Consider the following 20,115-nt stretch of genomic DNA (forward strand, 5'->3'; position numbering starts at 1 on the left):
TTCAGCTGAATAAAATGGATACTTATACACAGTAGCATATTCCAAGGTATGAAAAGCTCCTGAAGTCTTGTTCAAATGAGCAATGGAGTTAGAGTAAAATTTTACCAAACATTCACATTATGTGAATAAAAAATTACCACTGTAAATAGTTTGCACTGCAAAACTGTGGAAATGTGCCAAAACTAAGGCCTTTGTTCCCTAGAAAAATATCTGAATTACTACTATAATTCATGTTGCACTGATCTTGATTCTGCTTAGTCACAAACTGGAAAATGTTTTTCATTTTCTACTTTCCAGAATAAGACTAAATTCTCTTGCATTTTTTAAAAAAAATATTATAGTTAGTACTGAAAATTTTCTATTTGCTAACATTTATCTAGCTAACCCACTTTGATACTGTCAGCTGAAAACTTTTGATTTATATGTTTGCTGTTCTGTACGCAGTATATCAGATAGTAACGTAATATTACTGTTATTAAATTGCTAATGTGCATTTGTATTGAAGCATATGGTTTTTAGCGTTTCTTCCATTTTCATTTTGCTGTGACTGGATGTGTTCTAGCATGGCATCTTATCCCAAATATCTAATATCATCTTCTCCTGCTTTCTAAGGTAGACCGTCATTGTGAAAGGAACTCAGAATTACATGTTGCAAGTAATATCCATTTTTCGAACCCAAAATGTTTATCACCTTAACCTTCTCCCTGATTGTAGGATAAATACATGTTTTTTACTTCCTGCACACTCACCTTTTCTGCACTAGTGTTTTTATTAAAATCTCCCATCATTTTGCTACTACCAGTTAAGCTGCGCCAATGGCAATAGCACTGGTGCAAAAACTGTGTTCATACCTCTGTCATTTAACCCTGTTTAGATTAGGGTCATACGATGTGGTAATAAAAATACTTGTGCCCTGTCTGTTCCACCACTTATCCTGGTACTAGCATACTGGTGGAGCAGTTACTTGCTGGTCGTAATGAGTAGGAGTACTTCTAGTGTAAGATGCACTGGAATTGTCCATCAGCTTTTGCTGAAATGCCTCTTCTGTTCCTTGCGTACGTTGCACACCAGTTTGGTAACTCATTTGTAGCAGCTATTGCCTTAGTGAAAGTCTCTCAGTTTTAGAAGATGTAATTAGTGTTTCAGAGATGCCACTCACAAAATGCAACATCTTTCATTTGGCCTGTCATTCATTTTGTCATCAAAACTATTTTCTTCTGTGTTTCTTCCGTCAACACCAGTCTGCACAAGCCTAACTTTTGTCTAACAGTGAGCACTTTTGAAGCATTTCTGTAGCTAAATTAAACCAGTTACCTCCATGTGAAAATGGCAAGGGGGAGAGAAAATGTACATTTCTCCTCAGATTGCAGTTCAACTCTGAAAAATGATTGTGGGTAAACAGTTATCCAAGTAGCTCAGGGGTCAGATCTAAAATCTGAAAATGAAATTCCTGTTGCAAGGTACACTTCTGAATTTGAGATAATCTGAGTTCAGATATATGCAAATATGGCACCTAATTCAACAAAGCTTTTCATATATACTCATTCTTGTAGCCAACATTTTTTTTACTGCTTTTTCCTCCTGTTAGTCCCATCCAACATAGCTGAGAGAGCATGCTGAATCTATTTGATGTATTTTCAGGGTTGGCAGCTAGAAAAAACCTCTTCACCTATGCACTGAGAACCTCTGATAGGGAAATAAAGATGCAGCTAGAATTCCATGATGCTACTTCAAGTCACTTCTCAGATAAGAACCCCAACTTTATAGTAAACCTTAGATTTTAGGCAGTGTCCAGGTAACTGGCCATGTATTTCAGGTCTTTTTAACTAAAACAGCAACCTACTTCAACGTGGAAACAAATACATGAAATCCATCTCATCGTTGGGCAAAAGTCTTATGAGTCTAGTGCCTAAAGGACAGAATGTCAAGATTCTTGCCTTATAACCTTGGGGCTTAGTTTATTTTCCAGTAATAAGTGGTAGGAGCATTGAATCACCTCATACCAGAATATTGATTACCCATATGATTTTAGGTTATAAAAGGGTATTTGGATGCCATTAAAAGTAACTACTAGTTTCCTGGTTAACAGGGAGCTAAAAATGAGACACCAGTAACTGCAGTACTTCCTGCACATGTAAAAGTTTCAGGTAACTCTTAAGTCCCTAAGAGGTGTATTAAGATTGTGAACAAGTGTTTGAATACTTCATAGTACTAGACTTGGTACATTGGGTTGGAGACACTTTTTTCCCCCCAGGTAACTATATTGTACTACTGTGAAATACTGGCCAATATCACTATTTTTAACCCAAATGGATATGTGAAAATATCTTTGTTTACAATAATTTGAAGCAGAAAATGTGGTGTGTTATACTCAGTGTGGATTTATAAAAATTACATTATTAATAAAATAAGTGGAAACAGTTGTGTTTTTCCTATTCTTATTTAGATGTTTTAGACAAATATAAGAACATAAAAATCCAAAGCCTGTAATGTTACTTTCAAATGGAAATACAGTATAATCTTTTTGAAAAACGTAATAAATTGTGTTCCCATTCCAGAGGAACTTTGAAACTACTTCATATTAAAATACTTTAGAGAATGATCTTGCAGGACAGATTTCTAAAAACTCAGCATACGACAGCTTCCATTCCACCTAAATGAAAATCTGGCCACTCCAAAAATGCCCAATATCCAGGAGATCCCATTGTTCTCAGGTTCTGGATGCTGAGCACTCTTGAAAAATCTAGCTATAATTGTAGGTGCAGAGCATGCCTGAAAAATCTGACCCTTGCTGTGAAAACTGCACTATGATGTGTTGATAATACTGAATAACAAGACAAAGTTTTTGCAGTTTCTTGGAAAAACTTATACCAGAGCTACAGCAGCAGAACATACATTACTCCTACACTCAAGATTTTTTCACATTTGTCAGCTCTGGTTTTTAACATAAAAAGGTGTCTATCTGCACGTCTTTCAGTTTACTTATCATCCGTTTCATTCGTTAATCTTTCAGATCTGATATCTTCTTGTGTCGTAGTCAAGTAACTTTTGCAACAACCCTGGAAAAGTTAATTTGGGGATACTTGCATTATAAATACTCAACTAAATCCCATCCTTCTTAGGTGTGGATTGGTTCAGGTAAATATCCCCTTCTCTAGCTATCATCCCTAATATACCTTTGCTAAATTTTTCTCTGCAAGATCAAACAGTGTATTCAATATAATTGCTGTGCTGGCTAGATACAGGATAAAGTATTCTTGATTAACCAGATCCAGCACAAGTGCCATATATGAATTTTTTCCTGTCTTTCATTCGTCAGATTGTTTCTTTAAACGTATCTTTTGCTAATACAAACTAAGGCTCTGATCTGCCTGGGAGCCCCACTGAATTCTGAAGTTCTGTGTGGGCAGAGGGATCTGCCTGCATGGATCAGATTACAGAATCAAGGCCTAAATTGACAATAGAAGAAAGTTATAGAGTAATATCAAGGCATGGGTGAAGTGATACACATAAATGTAACAAAACAGAACCATTGTTCAAAACTTGGACCCAAATACTTTTTTGAAGATTATAAACGTTTCCTTTTTGCACTCTTTCCAGTACTACTAAGTTTTTGGACTGAAGTGGAAATAGTGAAAGCCCACAGCTGCTATTTCTAATTTGGCTAAAACTAGAAACTAGTGGGAATAGCGTATGTGTGATCTCTCAAGAATTCCAGCCTCTGTTACCAGGTTAAGTAGGTCTGAATAATCTAGGTTTTATACTGTATTCATCACCATGATACATAAATAGAACCCCTGAGTCTTGTCCATTACTAATATGTAAATACAAATTCAGCATTTATGAACAACACTTGAAGCTGGAGAGTAAAATAAATCCCTCTGACTAGATTCTAAACAAACCAAACAAATGCCCAGCAGCTAAAGTAGCATTTAATAGCATAACAACAATCAGAAGATGTGATGTGATGTGAAACAAAATGCTTGGAATTATTTGTTCGTAAAATGGCCACTACATACAGGCAAAGGCCGTTATTGCAAGCCTACCCACAGCAAGAACAAGGAGACACCCATCCAAAGGTAAGTACAATCATGAGAGTAAATTGTTTAAAGTGACGTACAGAAGGAACACACAAATATTCTCAAGAATAGTATGTTGCCATTCCTGTGTTTTGCTTTGAAAATGGATCTTGTGGCTTTTGTGAACACTAATATATTAGAAGAATGTAGTCTGCATGGAACAGCATATCAGAAACACAACCAGCATCCTAACCTAGCTCTCTGCTTCCACCAAGTCTAATGTGTGTACAGCTTCTACGGAGAGACCATCAGATGAGCCGCCAATCTTGCAAAGAAAGTCAAGCCTGTTTGCTTGAGGGAATCATGAATTCAGAGAATGTTGTGTGATCAGGGAAGCAGTTCATTAAATCATAAACCTAACAATTACTTATACTGGAATTCTTAATGTTGGAAACCCAATTCCAGTGGCACTTGGTACTGTACTTTTAAAAGGCTTCCAAAAATGAAATAGTGCATAGATTTTCATGGTAGTTGGTTGAAAATCAGGTAAGTAACTATGAAGAATTTACCACCATGCGCTTTGGTACATTTTGTTAATCAAGGAGAATTTCTTTGTAAAAAGGCCAAATTTTGTTCAAGATGCTGGTGGAACTACTATTTGATATTTACAGTCCCCATCCCTGTAGTACCGATGTGCCTTCCAAGTATTTAAAAATAGAAATCTTCTTTCTCAGGTTGTGGAAATCATTAGTTTGGTCAACAGGGTTCTTGTTTGCTTGTGAGAAGGAAATATTGAGGGAAGCAATATCCAAGGAGTTTTGCATTTCTTCTGAAAGCATTTAGTTTCATGGTTGCTCTCATTTCCTGCTGAAGTGAGTTCCATAGTTTAGGTCCTGCTCCTGCAAGAGCTTTACCTTCTGAATTTACAAGCCTCCCCTTATTGGCTAATAGTTCCATTGTTCCAGTGGAAGATTGGTTGCAAGTGAGAAGGGTTTTCTTACCTAGCTAGATTCTATCCTGTGAAAGACTTTGAACAGCAGAGGGGAGGCCTTGAACTGGTATTCAGATGTCAAGCCAATAACTAAAAGAGAGTTCTGAGGTGGTGTATTCTCACAGACCTGTGGTGCTGAGCAGATGGGCTGCTGTGTTTTTGTACTAGCTTTCAGGCTGTGTGGCTTCAATTTATTAGGATGGTATTTAATGTATTTGTAGTGCTCTCTAATGTGATGTAGCAGCTGGAAATGAAGAGAGCCAGCACCACATGATCTGCCAGCTCACAGTGGACACACCAACAAGTGCTCCGTGGGCCATAGTTTAGGAACCAGTGAATCCATCAGCAGATACCTGCAGAGTTTCTTGCCCTTATGTGGGAAATGCATGAAGGCATAGCAGGTGATCCAATGACTTTTTAACCATAGATAAGCTTTTTAAAAACCATTTAGACCAACATTTAATACATCCTCCATTTTCCTACTCCTATCCATTTCCACTGTTATCTAATTAGTTTTATTTCTTCTTTTGAGTTACAACCTTATAGTTTATAGCTCTGCCATCCTCCTTGTAGAATTTGATGTCTTTGTAGGTATAACTTCTCATGAACTCTCTTGGGGTCTGGGTTTGGACTTAGAAGTCTGACAATGCATGGAAAAATACAGGGATTGGCCTGAACCCCAAAATTCAGGTCCAGATTTTGGAAGTTTCCTTCCCTCAAAATTTTGGGGGTGGGTTTCACAGCCCAAGGCTTTGATTTCACCAACACAAATGTAGGACCCAGAGTTCTGATCCAGACCAATACTGGTTCTGAATGTGAAATCCAAACTTCAGTTCACATGTTTGTATTTGGGTTTTGGTTCCAGGCCAGTTCTTTAAATGAAACCCTCTAAATAAAACCTAATGTCAGATTTGGGTGCCCAGTTCTTACTTAAACTGAACATCTGTTGATCTCAAATGGGTATTTTTCCTTGACTAAAGACTGCCAGACAAGTCCCCTAATTTTGATAAGCTGAACAAACCAGAAAGACATTAGAATTAAAAAAAAAAAAGTTGTCTGTCTCTCCTGTTCTTGAATAAGTCACACATATTAAACAGTGAAAGTTTTATTGAATGAAGAATCTAGCAGATATGAATAAACGCTATATGATCACTCAAGATAGCCACTAAAAAGTAGACAACAAACAAAGCTACTCATCTTACTGAGAGAAGTTACCATACGAAGCTAGGTGAAACAGGCATGCCAAAACTGCAATTTGCTGTATGAACAATCTCTCGCCTTGAATGCAAACTATACAGAACATAAGGATAACAAGGTTCAGGCCAAAGTGAAAAAAAGTTGAAAGCATGCAAGGAACGAGGACAAAGAAAGATGAACAGCAAGTGAAATTGCCGATAGACATGTTTCACTTCAGTAGCAGCATGTGCTCTCTATGTAAGAGGAGGAACCTAGCAGGTGTGATCAGAAACAAACTAAGACCATGGACCCTAATGCTCGTCTCACAATCTTACCCCTACTGACCTAGATGAAGATGCTACACTTCTCATTTAATGTGAATCTGGTCTGTGCAGATGTTCCTGAAATGAACACATCAAAATATTATGAGGAAAAGCAACAATTAAGGAGGTCAAGCAGGGCAAGACCTCTGGGGATAAATGTTCAATGTGATGTGCAGGAATGCAAACAAGCGTATCACATTGTTAATAAGATGTGTTTCAAAAATCCCCTCCATCATGCTGAATTTTTTACCCCCTGGTGTTAAGAATCAGGCTGAAATGACTTAAAAAATGGATTTGTGCTTGACATGCTTACTAACACACAGGAAGCAGAAAAACAGCTTAAATTATGTGCTTGGAATGAAATTTATCCCTGTGCAAAGTGCTAGCCAGCATCACATAACTCCTTGAAGCTAGAGCAAGTTGAAAGTGCTCAGCACTTCTAAAAATGAGGCCATCAACATCTTTGTTCTGTTCTCATCTGTAAAATGGGTGCCATTCCTTTTTAACCTCACAGGGGTGTTGTGTAACTTAATGAATTGTTTGTGAAATGCTTTCAGATCCTGACATGAAAGGTACTATTAGAAATGTGAAGTATTATTAGTAGAACTTGTCAAATATTTTTCACCGTCTTTTTTTCAACTGAAAGTGGATTTCTGACCAAAACAAAATTTTTTTTGGATTTTTTCCCCTCCAAACATAAACAAACAAACCCCTTCCCGAAACTGAAAATTGAAATTTTTTTCAGTAAAACTATATCTTTTTTGGTTTTTGAAAACTTTTTAAAAATACTGATTTTTCTGAACCAAAATATAGCTTTAGAAAATAGTTATTTGGTTTGATTTTTTGCATCCAAAACCCAAATCTCACACATCTTTTTGGGGAGAGGGTGGAATCCAATTTTAAAAAAATTTATCATGGAAAAATTGGTATTTTCAACCCGCACTAATTACTATTAAATTGAATGCTTTTGATTAGGGCTGGTAGAAAATTGTTCATTGTGAAGCTGTTTTACAGTTAAAAATTTTTTTTTAATTGAACTATCTGCTTTCTGTGGAAATTTTTTTTCTTTTGTCAAATAATACATTTGTGTTTCAGACTAAATATTTTGGTTTGATTTTTTTGCCATAAATTTGAGGTTTTGTGAAAAATTTCAGTGAAAATGTTTTGTTTTTGTTATATCAAAATATTCTGCAAGAAAAAAACCAATCGTTTTCTGACCAGCTAATTTTGATTACATTGGCAACATTATTGATGACTTGAATTAAAAAACACAATGCTTTAACTGCATTCTCATTTTAAAAATACTGTGACGCATGAAAACAAAGATAGTAACTACACCGTTAGGCAGCGGAAAGCTCCACCACCACAGTAAAAACAAGTGTATGGAGCATCACTGCCAGGAACATAATGGAGTATTTTTATCCTTAAGGCTTATTTATAGTACTATGTCAAAGCTCCCCATGGAGCATGGCAGCAAGGTATGGCCAGTTAGTGTGCAGCAAACTTGGGTGATGTAGACTCATGCTCCAGCTTGCCCCATGCTTTATCTCCATCTAGACACGCCCTTAGTATTTTATAAATCATTCTGCCCATATTCCTTCTCACCCTAATCTGATGCTAAAGTAGAATGTGTGGATCTGAATCCAGCACAATCAGTTTATTTCACATTGTTTTAATCAGTGCCTGGGAGTTGAGATTAGTATGCACAAGCGTATATGTCATAAACAGATAAGAAAAGTTAATAGCACAGAAGTACTTTATATCTCTTTGACTGTAAAACGTTAACAAGTTCAGTAAGCCTGGCTGTCACCTGACCAGAGGACCAATCAGAGGACAGGATACTTTCAAATCTTGAGGGAGGGAAGTTTTTGTGCTGTGCTGTGCTGTTAGTTTTGGTGGTTGTTCACTCTGGGGGCTCAGAGGGAGCAGATGTGCAATCAGGTTTCTCTCCAATACAGGCTCTTATAAGTTCAGACTAGTAAGTACTAGGTAGATAAAGCGAGTTAGGCTTATGTTTGTTTTCTTTATTTGCAAATGTGTATTTGGCTGGGAGGAGTTCAAATGTGTATTTGGCTGAAAGGATTTTAATTTGTACTTGTATACTTAGGCTGGGAGGGTGTTCCCAGTGTCTATAGCTGAAAGACCCTGTACCTATTCCATCTTAAATTTACAAGATCATTTTTACTGTTTTTCTCTCTTTAATTAAAAGCTTTTCTTGTTTAAGAACCTAATTTTTTTTTTATTTTGGTGAGACCCCAGGGGACTGGGTCTGGATTCACCAGGGAATTGGTGGGGAGAAAGGAGGGAAGAGGGAGAGAGAGGCTGATTTCTCTCTGTGCCAGGATTACTTTCTCTCAGGAAGAATCTGGGAGGGGAAGAGAGAAGGAGGGGGAAGGTGCATTTTCCTCTCTGTTTCAGGATTCAAGGGGTTTGAATCAGTGATCTTCCAGGGTAACCCAGGGAGGGGAAGTCTGGGAGAGGCAATGGTGAGGGAAAGGCTTTACTTTCCTTGTGTTAAGATCCAGAGGGTCTGGGTCTTGGGGGTGCCCGGGCAAGGTTGTGGGGGGACCAGAGTGTACCAGGCACTGTAATTCCTGGTTGGTGGCAGCGCTACAGGTTCTAAGCTGGTAATTAAGCTTAGAGGAATTCATGCTGGTACCCCATCTTTTTGGACCCTAAGGTTCAGAGTGGGGATTATACCATGACAGTATAACATCATGGTTCTTTGCTGCCACTCTTGCACAGTGGAATCTGACTCCTGAGCAGGAGGAAGAGGCTAGTGGTTTAAACCAGATATGTTTGAAAGACCAATTGGAAGTGAAATATGAAGGTTGTTGGCTACACAGCACCAAGGCCTCAAGACAAAATCCTTTAACCACAAACAAGCCACAAACATGTATGAAGTAAGCAGCAACCACAGTGCAAGCTTCTGCCCCAATAATGTGCCTTTACAACAACCTGAAAGGATCATCTGTAGGGTGAGATTGAAGGTAGGTTAGTCATCTTGTCTATTCAACTCTTGGTGCCTCTGTTGGCAGCGCTGACTGCTGACCATTGTGACTGTGCTTTGAGATCTGAACACTGGAAACTAGACTAATGTGATCAACTTTTTACATAGACCCGTGAACAACCTGCAGATTATAACAACTTTAAGTTGCTAATAAGCTGGGGCCCAATCTGTTTTCCATTGGAGTCAGTGTGGGCCTTTACATTCACTGGGAGATGGATCTGTTACCTGGTCTGGATTCAAACTGGAGAAAAGCTCTAAGCCATCGTGTCCTATGGAACTATGACCTCCTGGTCCCTATTAAGAGCTGCCCATTTCAGTCTATCCAAAGAGCTATACATAACCTGCAGAAAAATAGGATAGATGGTTCATTGTGCAGAATCTAAACGATAACTATATTTCTGTATCTTGCTGATGTCTTTTGCCTGTATAGTTGAACTTGATTTGTAGATATGCAATAGCTTCTCTGGCTGAAAGCTTCTCAAAATCCTCTTCTATCCAAGAAATTAATTTACTATTTTTATATAGAGTATAAGAAGTAGGACACTTAAATATAAAACATTGACATTGGTCCTCAGTATCGTAGTTTGCAGAACAACATTGAGAGTGTTTGCGAGTTCTTTGTAGAGCTTGCACTGCAAATCCTTGCAACAGTTGCTCAGGCTTTTCATCAATGGTATTACAGTACTTGTCATAAACAGATAGTTGAGGGTTAATGTCTCTTTTATCTGTAAAGGGTTAAGAAGCTCAGTAAACCTGGCAGACACCTGACCAGAGGACCAATGGGGGGACAAGTTACTTTCAAATCTTGGTGGAGGGAAGTCTTTGTGCTCTTTGTTTAGGGGGTTGTTCACTCTTGGGACTAAGAGGGACCAGACGTCCATCCAGGCTCTCCAAATCTTTCTGAATCAGTCTCTCATGTTTCAAACTTGTAAGTAACAGCCAGGCAAGGCATGTTAGTCTTATTTTTGTTTTCTCAACTTGTAAATGTTCCTTTTTGCTGAGAGGATTTTACTTCTATTTGCTGTAACTTTGAACCTAAGGCTAGAGGGGGTTCCTCTGGGCTATATGAATCTGATTACCCTGTAAAGTATTTTCCATCCTGATTTTACAGAGATGATTTTTACCTACCTTTCTTTAATTAAAAGCTTTCTTTTTTAAGAACCTGATTGATTTTTCCTTGTTTTAAGATCCAAGTGGATTGGATCCGGACTCACCAGGAATTGGTGGGGGAAAGGAGGAGGGGATGGTCAAATTCTCCTTGTGTTAAGATCCAAGGGGTTGGATCGGTGTTCACCAGGAACTTGGTGAGAGAGCCTCTCAAGGCTGCCCAGGGAGGGGAAGGTTTTGGGGGGGTCAGGAAGTGTTCCAGACACTGAAATTTCTGGATGGGTGGCAGTGTTACCAGATCTAAGCTAGTAATTAAGCTTAGAAGTGTCCATGCAGGTCCCCACATCTGTACCCTAAAGTTCAGAGTGGGAGAGGAACCTTGACAGTACTAAACCACAAAAAAAGCCCAGGGTTACATTCTCTGTTGGTGTGACCCATTGACTTTAATAGTTATGCTAGCAAAGAATTTGGTCCCCTGTTATCAAATTATATTTAAGATGTCTTAAAACTATGAAAGGCATAAAAATCAAAGCAAAAGATAAATCTCCCTCTTAATTACGCTCCTTAGTGTCTAGGCATTGTGCTGTACTGAAGACCTCAGACATACCAAAGGTCAGTGGGCTTTTAATCTGAACACTAAAGGTGAGATTTTCAAAGACATCTAAGGGATTTCAATACCCAATTCTCATTGGGTGTCCATCCAAATCCCCTAGGGCAGTGCTTCCAAAATTGGCCCGCCGTTTGTTCAGGGAAAGCACCTGGCGGTCTGGGTTGGTTTGTTTACCTGCCGTGTCCGCAGGTTCGGCTGATCGCAGCTCCCACTGGCCGCAGTTCGGTGCTCCAGGCCAAGGGGGGCTGCAGGAAGAGTGGCCAGCACATCCCTCGCCCCGTGCCACTTCCTGCAGCCTTCATTGGCCTGGAGCGGCAAACCGTGGCCAGTGGGAGCTGCAATCAGCCGAACCTGCAGACGTGGCAGGTAAACAAACTGGCCCGAACAGCCAGGGGCTTTCCCTGAACAAGCAGCGGACTGGCTTTGAGAAGCACTGCCCTAGGAAATCTGACTGAAGCTCTAATGCTGAACGCATCCCAAGGTGTTGACCACCTTCTGCTCCCAATGATTTGATAGTGCGCAGCACCTTGGAGGATCTGGCCCTTAGTACGTATGTACAGGCCTCTTTTATTGTACTAGTTTGTAAGGGGAGCCAGCTCGTGCATGTGGCGTGAAGCCATTAGAGCCTATTGTGTAAATGCACATTTTAGAAGCCTGTATTTCTCCAGTGAGGAGTTTTCTTTATGAGACAGAATGTAACTGCTCAAACATTCTACTTAGAGCTTTTCCAGCATATATTTACAAGCCCATATGGGCATGCTGGGGCTCCAGCTGGAGGAAAGGCCCTGCTGCAGTGACTCCTGGCTCCACATCTTGCTGCCTGTAGCGATTGAAAGGAAGATTTTCAGAGGCACAAATTGAAATCGGATTCCCAGTTCCCATTGGCCTGGATCAAAGTTGGGTGCCTGACTCTCTTTGGAAATCCGCCCATTTAGTCTATGATATGAAGCTCTGTGCTCTGGTACCTGAGCCACACTGCACCTATTCCCTCAACCTCCTGTGTGTCATTTGTATCTCTACTCACTTCCCTTGGGGGTAGATACGGCTTTTGTTCCCCTAACACACCATATTTTTTCTGCCTTTCTAGGATTCTTTTTCTCAATGTTCTTGGCTCAGTCTTTTGACAATAATAATCTCTTTTAAAATGTTTATTACATAACAAAACAATCACTTTGCCCTTCTACAGCGCCTTCCCCTCTGTGGATCTCAGAGTTTTACAAACTTCAGTGAACTAAGCCTCAGATTGACCTCAGGAGCTAGGTGTTATTGTATAACATGAGGAACTGAGGTACAGAGACAGTAAAGTATCAGAGGGGTAGCCGTGTTAGTCTGGATCTGTAAAAGCAGCAAAGAATCCTGTGGCACCTTATAGACTAACAGACATTTTGGAGCATGAGCTTTCGTGGGTGAATACGCACTTCGTCAGATGCATGTAGTGGAAATTTACACGGGCAGGTATATATAAGCAAGCAAGAAGCAAGCTAGAGATAACGAGGTTAGTTCAATCAGGGAGGATGAGGCCCTGTTCTAGCAGTTGAGGTGTGAAAACCAAGGGAGGAGAAACTGGTTTTGTAGTTGGCAAGCCATTCACAATCTTTGTTTAATCCTGAGCTGATGGTGTCAAATTTGCAGATGAACTGAAGCTCAGCAGTTTCTCTTTGAAGTCTGGTCCTGATGTTTTTTTGCTGCAGGATGGCCACTTTAAGGTCTGCTATAGTGTGGCCAGGGAGGTTGAAGTGTTCTCCTACAGGTTTTTGTATATTGCCATTCCTAATATCTGATTTGTGTCCATTTATCCTTTTCCGTAGTGACTGTCCAGTTTGGCCGATGTACATAGCAGAGGGGCATTGCTGGCATATGATGGCGTATATTACATTGGTGGACGTGCAGGTGAATGAACCGGTGATGGTGTGGCTGATCTGGTTAGGTCCTGTGATGGTGTCGCTGGTGTAGATATGTGGGCAGAGTTGGCATCGAGGTTTGTTGCATGGATTGGTTCTCGAGCTGGAGTTACTATGGTGCGGTGTGCAGTTACTGGTGAGAGTATGTTTCAGGTTGGCAGGTTGTCTGTGGGCGAGGACTGGCCTGCCACCCAAGGCCTGTGAAAGTGTGGGATCATTTGTGTGGGATCATTGTCCAGGATGGATTGTAGATCCCTGATGATGCGTTGGAGGGGTTTTAGCTGGGGACTGTATGTGATGGCCAGTAGAGTCCTGTTGGTTTCTTTCTTGGGTTTGTCTTGCAGTAGGGGGCTTCTGGGTACACATCTGGCTCTGTTGATCTGTTTCCTTATTTCCTCATGCGGGTATTGTAGTTTTGAGAATGCTTGGTGGAGGTTTTGTAGGTGTTGGTCTCTGTCTGAAGGGTTAGAGCAGATGCGGTTGTATCTCAGTGCTTGGCTGTAGACAATGGATCGTGTGATGTGCCCGGGATGGAAGCTGCAGGCATGAAGGTAGGCATAGCGGTTGGTAGGTTTTCGGTATAGGGTGTGTTAATGTGACCATAACTTATTTGCACTGTGGTGTCTAAGAAGTGGACCTCCCGTGTAGATTGGTCCAGGCTGAGGTTGATGGTGGGGTGGAAGCTGTTGAAATTGTGGTGGAATTTTTCCAGAGTCTCCTTCCCATGGGTCCAGATGATGAAGATATCATCAATGTAGCATAGGTAGAGAAGAGGCGTGAGTGGACAAGAGCTGAGGAAGTGTTGTTCCAGGTCAGCCATAAAAATATTGGCATATTATGGGGCCATGCGGGTGCCCATAGTGGTGCTACTGATCTGGAGATATATATTGTCATCAAGATCCACAAAGATCCACAAACCCGGAAATCCTGGACGCCCCATCATCTCGGGCATTGGCACTCTCACTGAAGGACTGTCTGGATATGTGGACTCTCTGCTCAGACCCTATGCCATCAGCACTCCCATCTATCTCCGTGACACCACTGATTTCCTGAGGAAACTACAATGCATGAGTGACCTTCCAGAAAACACCATGCATGTAGAGGCTCTCTACACAAACATCCCACACAGATGGAACACAAGCTGTCAGGAACAGTATCCCTGATGATGCCACAGCACAACTGGCTACTGAGCTCTGTGCCTTTATCCTCACACACAACTATTTCAAATCTGATGACAATATATATCTCCAGATCAGTGGCACCGCTCTGGGCTCAAGATTAAACAGAGACTATGAATGGCTTGCCAACTACAAAACCAGTTTCTCCTCCCTTGGTTTTCACACCTCAACTGCTAGAACAGGGCCTCATCCTCCCTGATTGAACTGACCTCATTATCTCTAGCTTGCTTATATATACCTGCCCATGTAAATTTCCACTACATGCATCTGACAAAGTGGGTATTCACTCACAAAAGTTCATGCTCCAAAATGTCTGTTAGTCTATAAGGTGCCACAGGATTCTTTGCTGCAGAGACAGTAAAGGCCATGTGAAGGCCCTGATCCTGCAAACATACTAAGCATGTTAGTAGTTCAACTGAAGTAAAGCAATGCATAAGTTTGAAAGATTGAGGCCTGAGGTTCCTAGAGCTGAAGCCATCATGGGGAGAAGGACCAGGTGCAGTGGTGGTAGAAGGCACTATGCCTGCAGACAGAGACGTTGTCTAGCTCCATTACTTGCCCTGCATACCCTGGCAGGCATTTCTATATATCTGGGAACATGTTGCCCCCAAAACAAGGTCCTCCAGCTGCATGTTCCCATCCCTCCAACCAGGGGTTGGCAACCTACAGCACACGTGCCAAAGGTGGCATGCGAACCGTTTTTTGATGGCACGCAGGGCAGGCAGAGACACTCTGGGGTTCCTGCTGCTGGCTCCTTGCCAGCTGGGATCCCACTGCCGGCCTGGGGTTCCTTCCCCCAGGCTGGCAGTGGGCTGAGACCCCGGCTGGCAGGAGCTAGCGGCTGAAACTCCAGAGCGGGGTGGGCTGAGCGCTGCTCTGGGGTTCCCACTGCTGACCCCTTGCCAGCTGGGGTCCCACCGCCGGTCCCACTCAGTGCCTGCTTCTGGCCTGGGTGAAGGAACCCCAGGCTGGCGGTAAGCTGAGACCCCAGCTGGCAGGAGCCAGCGGCTGAAACCCCAGAGCAGGGGCAAGTGGAGATGCTCAGCCCACCCCTGAAACCCCAGAGTTGGGTGGGCTGACCTACTCAGCCCCCCGCTGCTCTGGGGTTCCAGCTGCTGGCCACTTGCCAGCTGGATCCCTGCTGCAGCCCTGCTCACCTTGCTTCTGGTTGGAGTTCCAGCGCAGGCCCCTGCCAGACAGGGTCCAGGCCTCCGGCCCCACTCAGCCCTACCAGCCGCCAGCTCCAGTCACCTCACCTGCTGATCTGGGGTTCCAGCTGGTTAACAACTGATCACTCGGAAGCCTATGTGCAGCTTAAAGTATCCAAATACATGCCACCAGACATCGGAAAACTGAGCAAGGAAAAGCAAGGGCAAGGATCACACTAAACTACTGAGATCTGCATTTTAATGTAATTTTAAATAAAGCTTTTGAAACATTTTGAAAACCTTGTTTACTTTACATATAACAGTAGTTTGGTTATAGACTTATAGAGAGACCTTCTAAAATACGTTAAAATGTATTACCGGCACACGAAGCCTTAAATTAGAGTGATTTAAAATAGAGTGAAAAAAGACTCGGCACACCACTGCTGAAAGGTTGCCAACCGCTGCTCCAACCCATGGCACCTCTTTGGCACCGTTAATACAGCATCCCTTAGATGTCTTTGGCACTCAAATGCAGCCAAATTGTGGCTGCCCCCTGTGCATAAATACTAGTGGTAGAAGGAAGTCCCTACACCTTTCCCTTTTTTTCCCTCCCATCTGCCAAAAACCTTTGCCTGGGCAGCTGTAAGTTGGCGAAGTGACTCAGTCCAAGGTCAGACAAGAAGTCCATGGCACAGACAGGAATAATATAATGCAAAGACTTTTTTGTTTTGTATTTTCTTTTTGCATCATTTCCTTTCTCTCCATTCTGCTCTGACTCCATCACTGTGACATCAGAGTCCTTTAGAACCACCTCTTCTTTGTTTTAAAGGTTATATTCTTTGCACTTCTTGACTATTTTCTGGAATTAGATATGTTTCACATTTTTAACATATTTGGGATTTTAAAAAGTCTCTGGTATTTGCTGCTCATAAAAAAGAGATAGCAGGCGTTGCTGAAATGAGCAGCTAAAAAGGGTTCTGGTATATAGGTTAATTCATTTTGCTGCAAAGCATGTTGGGTGAAATTTGTCTGCTGGTGCAAAGTCCTGTGTACTTTGTAAACTCTGCAGATAAGATGTGCAAGGCATCAACAGGCTATGTACGCTCTGTGTTGCTGAATTTCTCTCTTCACTAGACCACTTTGGAAGGGATAGGGTCCAGAGTGACCTAGACAAGTTGAAGGATTGGGCCAAAAGAAATCTGGTGGGGTTCAACAAGGACAAGTGCAGAATCCTGCACTTAGGTCAGAAGAATCCTATGCACTGCTACAGGCTGGGGTCTGACAGGCTAAGGCACAGTTCTGCAGAAAAGGACCTGGGGATTACAGTGGATGAGAAGTGGGATATGAGTCAGCAGTGTGCCCTTGTTGCCAAGAAATCTAACAGAATATTGCGCTGCGTTAGTAGGAGCATTGCCCGCAGATCGAGGGAAGTGATTATTCCTCTCTGTTCGGCACTGGTGAGGCCACAACTGGAGTATTGCATCCAGTTTTGGGCCCCCACTACAGAAGAGATGTGCACAAATTGGAGAGAGTCCAGCAGAAGGCAACGGAAATGATCAGGGGGCTGGGCACATGATTTACGAGGAGAGGCTGAGGGAACTGGGCTTGTTTAATCTGCAGAAAAGTGATGGGAGAGCCTTCAACTACCTGAAGAGAGGTTCCAAAGAGGATGGAACTCAGCTGTTCTTGGGGGCAGATGACAGAACAAGGAGTAATGGTCTCAAGTTGCAGTGGGTGAGGTCTAGGTTGGATATTAGGAAACTTTCACTAGGAGGGTGGTGAAGCACTGGAATGGGTTACCTAAGGAGTGGTGGAATCTCCATCATCGGAGGTTTATAAGGCCTGGCTTGACGGAGCCCTGGCTGGGATGATTTAGTTGGTGTTGGTCCTGCTTTGGGCAGGGGGTTGGACTAGATTACCTCCTGAGGTCTCTTCCACCCTAATCTTCTATGATTCTAAGAGGAGCTGAGGATTTGTGTTCATGCACAGTGAGTAACCCGCACATCTGTACGGGTGAAGGGCTTGCAGCTCGGCTCTGGGGTGCCCTGTGTGTGTGTGTGTGTGTGTTGTATATTATAATTTGAACTCCCTATGTTCCAATTCACTCTGAGCCCCATAGTTGGAGCATTCCAGTGGGGTGAATTACATTCACTGTGGCTTATCTAATCCTGCGAGTTCTGCTCCTGCTATGGAGTTAAGACAGATGAAAAACTCCCACTGAAGAGAGCGCGATTTGGGTTTTCAGAGCCTCAACAGTTCTGCCATATTGTATGTTTCCCCACCATCATGGTGAGCCTTCCTAGTACAATTCTCCTGGAAATGTGTATTAGGCAGTGAGATGTACTCAATGCTGGCTTAAGGGGAGAGGAAGATGTAATGGACTGGAGCTGGGCTTGATCCCCATCCTTCCCCATGTTAGCAGTCTCACTGAAGTCAATGGGGGCAATTCCATGAATTAGGACTATTGGTAGAGAAAGGGCTGGAGAGCAGTGTTGCGATGTGGAAAGTCATAGTGTCTCCCAAGTAAAGCTGGGCAGCAAACAGTTTTTCTGTCCTGCAAAAAGTTGTGAGATATTTTGAACATTTTTCCTGCAATAGGACAAGAAGTCGAAATCTTGAAATACTTCGTGAACTCAAAATAAAATAAAATAAAATAAAATAATCAGATTGGGTCAACTGAAATTTCTTTCAATCATTTTGAAACATTTTTGTTTTGATTTTTGACCTTTTTTTTACATTTTTAAACAAATTAACTTACTTAAACTTTACAGTGAAAAGTTTCAACCCAAAATAGGAGCATTTTCATTCAGAAAATGTCAGAATAGAATGACAATTTTGAATCTTTTTTTCAAAAAAAAAATTCAAAATGGGAAATTCATCAAGACCCTTTCTTACAAACAGTTTTAGTTTAGCTGAATCGGTGTTTCTCAACAACAACAAAAAATCCCCAACCAGTTGTAGCCTTCCTACTACATATTTTATATGTAGTAATGAGAGAGGTGCTGCTGATTTACTAATATTAAAGACAAGGGGACAAATTTATCACTGGTGCATCTCCAGTTGAGTCAATGGAGGAATTTGCCTCTGTACATTGAGGAAAAATTATAAAATCTATTAAGCCTATCTAATACATAATTATAAAGAATCATAGTACTGTAATGACTCAACTCCAAGTCACAAAAAGAACCGTTGTCTTTTATTATCTATACATGCCTGAAAGGAATGGGGCATTTGTTCTGACAATATTAACTATTACAACCTTTTTTCTTTGTGCATTAATATTGACCTGACCAATGTAATACACAATAAAGATCATTTTAACAGGGTAGGTGTTGTGTATAGAGGCATTTATGGACAATATTCTCTTCAACACTTTGTATTTTTATCGAAATAAACAGTCTGATTTTCATAACATTTTTCACACACTTATAGCTGGGATGCTTTGGGGGTTCTCAGTTCGGGGTTGTCACAGCGTGCCCTGTAACCTTGGATGCTTCTGTGCTTTGCAGCTTTGGCTCAAACCCCAATACCATCAGCCTGCTTACAGCAGTGACCTCCCCCTGGAGCCTAGCTCCTCCTGCAATGTGTTGGATCCTGGCGAAGGACTGGCCAGCCATGCTGGAAGATTGACTGTGGTCAGAAAATTACTTTGAACAAAAGAACTCTGGTTTCCTAAGTCAGGTTTTAGTCTCATAAGCATATTTGTTAGTTTAGTTTTGTTGGTAACCATTTCAATCCCAGTTCCTTCTACTTGGGATCATTTAAATATCTGTCCTCTGTTAATAAACTTAATCTTGTTTTATTGGAGTGTTTCAAACTGAAGAGTAAAATCCTCAGCCAAACTAACAGGCTGATGCTGTGTACTGTGTGTCTAAAGGAGAAGCAAACGTGATAAGGTTTTGTGAGGGCTACCATGAGAAGGGCTGAGCACTGCATGGGAGACAGTTTTGGGTAGACACAGGGCCAGAGGGGCAGTTAGTATCACCCTGCGTGGAGTGATCAGGCTGGTGGAAGCCAGGGTGAGGTCACTGTGCTCTGAGCAGGCTGCCGGCGTCAGGCCTCCGAGCCAAAGCTGCACAACACAGAAGTACTCAAAGTTACACAACCCCTTCCTGGTCTGGTTGAACCCCATCGCGCCACAATAGCACTTAGTCAATATTGTTTTTTGTCTTTGGGGTTTTAAAACTAATTCTCAAAACTGGAACCATATTGGGAGTAAGTATGGCCAGTGTTCTGTGATGAGATGTTAGATGGGGTGGGATCTGAGTTACTACAGAGAATTCTTTCCTGGGTTCTGGCTGGTGAGTCTTGCCCACATGCTCAGGGTTTAACCGATCACCATATTTGGGGTCGAGAAGGAATTTTCCTCCAGGGCAGATTGGCAGAGGCCCTGGAGGTTTTTGGCCTTCCTCTGCAGTATGGGGCACGGGTCACTTGCTGGAAGATTCGCTGCAGCTTGAGGTCTTCAAACCAGAATTTGAGGACTTCAATAACTCAGACATAGGTTAGGGGTTTGTTACAGGAGTGCGTGGGTGAGATTCTGTGGCCTGCATTGTGCAGGTCAGACTAGATGATCATAATGGTCCCTTCTGACCTTAGTCTGAGTCTATGGAAGCCCTCCGCTGTTGAAAATTACCGTTGTGAAAAACACT

At 41.8% G+C, this 20,115-nt stretch overlaps 1 protein-coding gene across 3 annotated transcripts in view; it reads left to right on the plus strand.

Annotated features, from left to right (window-relative positions):
- Positions 1 to 19,222, plus strand: part of TMEM38B (transmembrane protein 38B) — a 68,464-nt gene extending 49,242 nt beyond the window's left edge. The window contains exons 7-8 of one of the 3 annotated variants that reach the window (XM_050948339.1): positions 6 to 46; positions 18,973 to 19,222. In XM_050948339.1, the coding sequence (XP_050804296.1) occupies positions 6 to 13 (8 nt within the window). In that variant the 3' untranslated portion in view covers positions 14 to 46; positions 18,973 to 19,222. Of the gene's footprint in view, positions 1 to 5; positions 2,421 to 18,972 lie in introns of those variants that run through there. The other 2 variants (XM_050948338.1, XM_050948337.1) reach the window with 2 other exon arrangements.
- The last annotated feature ends 893 nt before the right edge of the window (positions 19,223 to 20,115 follow it).

Source organism: Gopherus flavomarginatus, chromosome 3 (genome assembly GCF_025201925.1).
Source record: "Gopherus flavomarginatus isolate rGopFla2 chromosome 3, rGopFla2.mat.asm, whole genome shotgun sequence".
NCBI lineage: Eukaryota > Metazoa > Chordata > Testudines > Testudinidae > Gopherus > Gopherus flavomarginatus.